This window comes from Dipodomys ordii, unplaced genomic scaffold, assembly GCF_000151885.1.
Source record: "Dipodomys ordii isolate 6190 unplaced genomic scaffold, Dord_2.0 Scaffold173, whole genome shotgun sequence".
Classification (NCBI taxonomy): Eukaryota; Metazoa; Chordata; class Mammalia; order Rodentia; family Heteromyidae; genus Dipodomys; species Dipodomys ordii.
In genome coordinates this window covers 691,731-697,523 of record NW_012267389.1, presented here as the reverse complement: position 1 = coordinate 697,523, position 5,793 = coordinate 691,731, and the positions used below count along the sequence as shown (strand labels likewise).

The following is a 5,793-nucleotide window of genomic DNA, read 5'->3' as shown; positions in this document are numbered from 1 at the left end:
TTGCTGAGGGACAGCACTCAGACCCAGAATTCAGGCCCACGACTGGCCAAAAAACAAAACAAAACAAGAGAGTTTTTAAAAAACTATTTAGAGATACATGTATAATTTCAGAATAACATCATAAATAAGCTTACAACATCTTGTTATAACTTTTGAAGACAACTACTTTTTAATATTGTTTCTACAACAATTTTTAAAAAAATCTCTGAAAAGCATAGCATTGGGTTTCTGTAAATTTCGTGAGTAGCTTGATGTAGCTGAAGCTAGCATTTGCAGTCTGATGGGGCGAGGGCTTCTGAATCCCCCAGCTTCCTGTGCTGCCTGTGTATACAAGTTACTCCTCCTATCACAGTTCTCTGGCAGCTGAAAAGCAGCTTGCGTTTTTAGAAGGGATAGTCTCAGTTTCTGGGGTTTTTTTTTTTTTTTTTTTGTTTCCATTTGTGGGGCCTGAACTCTGGGCCTGGGCGCTGTCCCTCAGCTCTTCAGCTCAAGGCTAGCGCTCTACCACTTGAGCCACAGCGCCACTTCAGTTTTCCAGTGATTAATTGTAGCTAAGAGTCTTATGGCCTTTCCTACTGGCTGGCTTTAAACCATGATCCTCATATCTCAGCTTCCTGGGAAGCTAGTATTATAGGTGTAAACCACAGTGCCCAGCTTGGTCTCAGTTTCTTTTAACTCAAATCTGTCTTATGAACCACATTTTCATACCAGAATCTTTATTTAAACCACAGGACAGCTCTATTTTTATAAGAAAAAGCAAATATACTGTTGGGAGTACTTTCATAAGCAGAAATGTCATTTTCAATTAAAAGGAAAAGTGAACATAATTATGGAAAATCTTAAGTCACATCCTGTTCCCATTTCAGCTTTGATTTCAGTGTTTCACTCCCTGAGGTACAGAGGAGAACGCTGGACGTAGCGGTGAAGAACAGTGGTGGTTTCTTGTCCAAAGACAAAGGGCTTCTTGGCAAAGTAAGTTTAAAAAGAGTGCTTGATTGGTTCCTGTACTTTAAAAATTGAACACTTCCCACTGTTCCTGGATCTATGTAAATGGATTCAAACTTATTTAGAAGTTGGTTTAGAAATTGGTTTAGAAGGAATATTGATTTTTTAATTTTTAAGACTTTGCTCAATACTACATTGAAGGAATACATGGAAGAAAATATTCTCAAACAGCTCATCTCTTCAACTGTCACTGTTCTTCTAGCTACTAGTATCTAGCAGATTATAAGCTTTATCTACTAATATTTTAGGTGTCTGTACTCATGTTGAACTTCTGTAAAATTGTGTGCAGGTAAGAGGTAAGTTAGGGAAGAGGGCTTTGAACTGTAGATGCTACGTTGTCAGTAGCGGCAGTAGCACAGCAAGCTCCCGTCAGCTATGCTGCCTGTGTTAGTTATAATGCTTTCTTGCCACTGTGACCAATACCTGAAAGAGGCATTTTGGAGGAAGAAAGATTCATCTTGAATCACAGTTTCCATCCACTGTTACTTGCCTCTGTTAGTCTTGGGTCACAGTAAAGCAAAGTATCTTCATCAGGAGCCACATTGTGGCAGGGCAGGGCAGAGCTTCTGAACTCATGGAAGCCAAGAGGCAGGGAGAGACAGAAATGGACCTGGGACAAGATACACAGGCCCTTGACATCCACAGGTACATGGTTGAAGAGGGAAAAACATGAATGCTTAGGATGCACACAGTTCAGTGCTGTATTGCAGATGCTTGAGTCCTTTTTCCTGTAAGCTGCCCAACTTCTACTGAAAATACGCTGCCTTTCAGAGAAAATCTAAAATTTTTACTTTATCACTTATACTAAGCACATTACCAAGCCCTTTTTGCTTTAGAGGGTCCCTGTCATTTCTACCTTGCTTTGGGCAGCATTTCTTTTGGGGGAAGTGCATTTTTCACAAAATTAAGAACAGGTAAATTGTTCCAGTTTTTGTTTGTCCTGGGATGTTTTTCTCTGCTCTTCAGTTATGAAGGAAAGCTTGAAGGGGTTGGCAGCTTGGTTGGTAGCTCACTTTCAGTGTTTGGCATACATCATGCCAAGCCCTTCTTGCTTTTTGAGTTTCAGCTGAGAAGTCTGCAGTTATTTTGACTACTTTTCCTTTTTTAAGTAATCAATCTTTTCTCTATAAAATCTTTAAGTATCCTTTCCTTGTTTTCTACCAATCTGTTTGGATAACGATATGGCAGTAGAAGTTTCTTCTCTGGAGGGTGGTCTGGTGGATGTTCTAAATGCCTCTTCCGTCTGAAAGTTCTGTGCTAGAATTCTGTTAAATTGTTCCGGGAGTTGCCTGTTCTTTCTCAGCCACAAATTAGGTCTTCAGATTGAGTCCTGAAGTTTTTTAAAGCTCCTTTCTTGTTTCTTGGTTTTGTTCTATATATTAACTCCTGTCTCTCTATAATCTACTCTTATCTTCAAGCCCCAAATCTCTGTCTACTATGTCTTCTATTTTGCTGTAGAAGAATTCTACTTTGTTATTTCTTTGCCTTCTGTTTGGTCATTTGTAAGGGTTTCTATCTCTATTGAAGGTCTTTTTTTTTTTTTTTGGTCCGGTCATGGGGCCTGAACTCTGGGCCTGGGTGTTGTCCCTCAGCTCTTCAGCTCAGCGCCACTTCAGACTTTTTTCTTTTTGCTTATGTGGTACTGAGGGATCGAACCCAGGGCCTCATGCATGCAAGGCAAGCGCTCTACCACTGAGCCACCTTCCCAGCCCCTCTATTGAAGGTCTTGTACTGATTTCTTCATTGAGTTGTCTGTACCTTCCTGCAACTCTTTTAACTGTTTTTTCATTGGACTCCTTTGCCATTTCTTGGAATTCATTTGGCTTTTTGTGTTCTCCATGAATTCTTCCGTTATTCTTTGGTTAGTCTCATTATGTTCACGAAATAACTTGTAAAAGCTTTCTATCATTTCATCGACTAAAGTAGGTCTTTTCGTAGCCTAGTTTGCAATATTTCTTCTAGGTCACTGTCTGTTCTATTGTTATCTGGTTGTTTTCTGTGGGTGTTATATTTCCTTGATTTCTCATACTTGTATTTCTCTGATGGATTTTACCCATTTGAAGACCTTTTCGTTGTGACTTTCGAGAGTATGAGATCTTCCTAATAGGTTATTCTCTGTGTTCTTGGTTCACTGGGTTTGATCTTCTTTTGTGATTTACTTATCTAGATTCCAGGTTTGTAAAGGCTATTCAGTGCAAGATCAGAGTTCAATCATGATCTGGAGCAATGAGTTAAAGCTTAACTATCAGTTGAAAAATTAGGGTACTAGGTATGGCAGGAATGGAGAAGAATAGTTTCCAGAAAGATTTAGAGGTGAAAGAGATAAAAGATTATAGAGGAGTTAGGAGAGGAAAGAAGGAAACGAAGACAGAGAATCTGTGTAAGGGAAGGAAAGAAGAAGGAAATAGAAATCATGTGATTACGCTAATGAAGGAAAACCCTCGTGTACTCTAAACAGCCTACGTGAGGTGCTGATATTCATCTACTTAATCAGCCCTGCACTTTTAAATGGAGAAAAGCAACATAGAGAAAACAAACAGAATATACACAAATGTCCACACATATACACATACATATATAAATAAAGCAAACAAAAACAACAACAAAAATGAACAAGTGCATAAACTGAAAAACAGAAATTGAAAGAAGAGTTTTCTTTTCAACTGTCCAGGCTACCTTGTCTGGAGAGTTGCTCTGTAAGCCAGTTTCAGTGGGCTGGTATCTTTTTGATCCTCTGTGCTCTGAGGCCCTCCTCCTGGAGGCTTAGGGGAGGAAGGAAGGTGTGGGGTGGCAACCACAGGGTCTGCCACAGAAGTTCTTACTCCTTCTGTTTACCTGGGGCTGCCACAGGCTGGAGGTCAGGTCATCTGACCTCTTCCTGCTGGCCTCTGGCAGATCCCCCCCTCCCCCATTGTCGGTGTCCTGGATAGGGCCATTGTCCTGGAGCACAATTTTCTTCTGCCTTTTTTCTACTCTGCACCCAGCAGATAACACAGTAATTCAAACACAATTGATGATAATGCAGGACTGACTTAGAGATTCCCAGCACCAACAACTGTGTAATGTGCGTGCAGAATTTAAAAATTATTTTTGAAAATTCTTTTGGTTTTTAAAATATATTACCAATTTTTTACCACGATGCTCAGAACTACATGTGTAAATCTATGAATAAGGCAGACTCACTGTCTTTCCTGGGTAAGCCCTTACGGACCTGTTTCTTCCAGCTAGTCCCCATTTCACACCTGCCACAACCTCCTTAATGCCATTAAAATTGAAGCCATCAGTGGATTAGTCCACTGGAGACAGATCAGAGCCTGAAAGCGTCACCCACTTCCTCAAACCTCACAGGTGGAGCCAGAGAGCCGTTAGCACATGAGCCCTTAGGGAAGCACTTCATGCACAAACCATAGTATGACAGTGTTACATTTGCTGATATCCACATAAGTTCTTTTATCTAGTGCTTCATAATAATGTAATCTTTTCTTTTGTGCCAGTACTGAGGCTTGAAAACTCAGGGATTAGCCGTGGTCCCTTAGCTTTTTCACTTATAGCTGGTGCTCTGCCACTAGAGCCACAGCTCCACTCCCAGCTTTTTGGTGTTTAATTGGATGTGAGGCTGGCTTTGAACTTTGGTCCTCAGATCTCAGCCTTCTGAGTAGCTAGAATTACAGATGTCAGCCACCAGAGCTCAGCATAACTTAATCTCAAAACTATTGGATATGGAGCTGGAAAGGTGGCTCAGTGGTAGAGCGCTTGCCTTGCATGCATGAGGCCCTGGGTTCAATTCCTCAGTATCACATATGCAAAAAAAGCCGGAAGTGGTGCTGTGGCTCAAGTGGTAGAGCACTCACCTGAACTGAAGAGCTGAGGGACAGCGTCCAGGCCCAGAGTTCAGGCCCCACGACTGTAAAAACAAACTATTGATGTAAGACGTCTTAGATAAAATCAATCCTAACAGTTGAAAAGATTGAAGAACTGGGAGCCTCAAAGAAAGGAGAGGACTAGATTCAGAGAAGGTTGGAGAAGCAATGGAAGACTTGAGTTTCTCATCCCTGTCTTTGGACCCACAGGTGTTGGTCGCTCTGGCATCTGAAGAGCTTGCCAAGGGCTGGACACAGTGGTAAGTATTTCCTCCCTGGCCACGTGTGAGGATCGCTCAGGGAGGCCCAGCATGACCCAGCACTTCCCTGAGCCTGGCTCACCGGAGCCTGGCTCCTGTCTGCCATGCTCTTCTTTGCTTTCTCAGGTATGACCTCACAGAAGATGGGATGAGGCCACAGGTGGTGACGTAGTCACGCTGGACGTGAGGCGTCTGTCCCAGCGTGTCTCCCTCCTCGACTTTGAACACACCTTCTTACAGATGTACCAAGGCTATTTTTTATAATCTCATGTACTGAATTATTCATACCGTAATAATTTTATAAAACTGTTGGCATTTTAGGCAGGGTTGGCAGATATTATCATCAGACTTCTATGTTGAGTTTCCTCTAGTGCTTCACTGGGTACTGTTACGTTCAGTACTGGGTGTCAGGTTAGGAGCAGACCAGAGCTTGCTTTATTACTGCCTTGTTCTGCATCACTGAAGGGCACTAGGTCATGTAAATAGACTGCATTTTTATAATCTACATACTAGCTTGGATTCAGAAGAAAATGGATCAAGGAAATACTTTCTTTAAAAGCTTGTTAAGTTCTTGTGACAAATAATCATTCTCATCTGTGCAGCAAAAAGTTCTCAGTGACCTGTTTTGCATATATTTAAAAGGGAAAATAGAAAGATAATTATCTTAA

General features: G+C 41.4%; 1 protein-coding gene across 1 annotated transcript in view; it reads left to right on the top strand.

Annotated features, from left to right (window-relative positions):
- Esyt2 (extended synaptotagmin-like protein 2) overlaps nucleotides 1-5,793 on the top strand; it is a 68,382-nt gene extending 62,589 nt beyond the window's left edge. Inside the window, exons 20-22 of the mRNA XM_013033638.1 lie at nucleotides 867-972; nucleotides 5,076-5,125; nucleotides 5,252-5,793. Coding sequence (XP_012889092.1) covers nucleotides 867-972; nucleotides 5,076-5,125; nucleotides 5,252-5,297 — 202 coding nt within the window. The 3' untranslated portion in view covers nucleotides 5,298-5,793. The remainder of the gene's footprint in view (nucleotides 1-866; nucleotides 973-5,075; nucleotides 5,126-5,251) is intronic.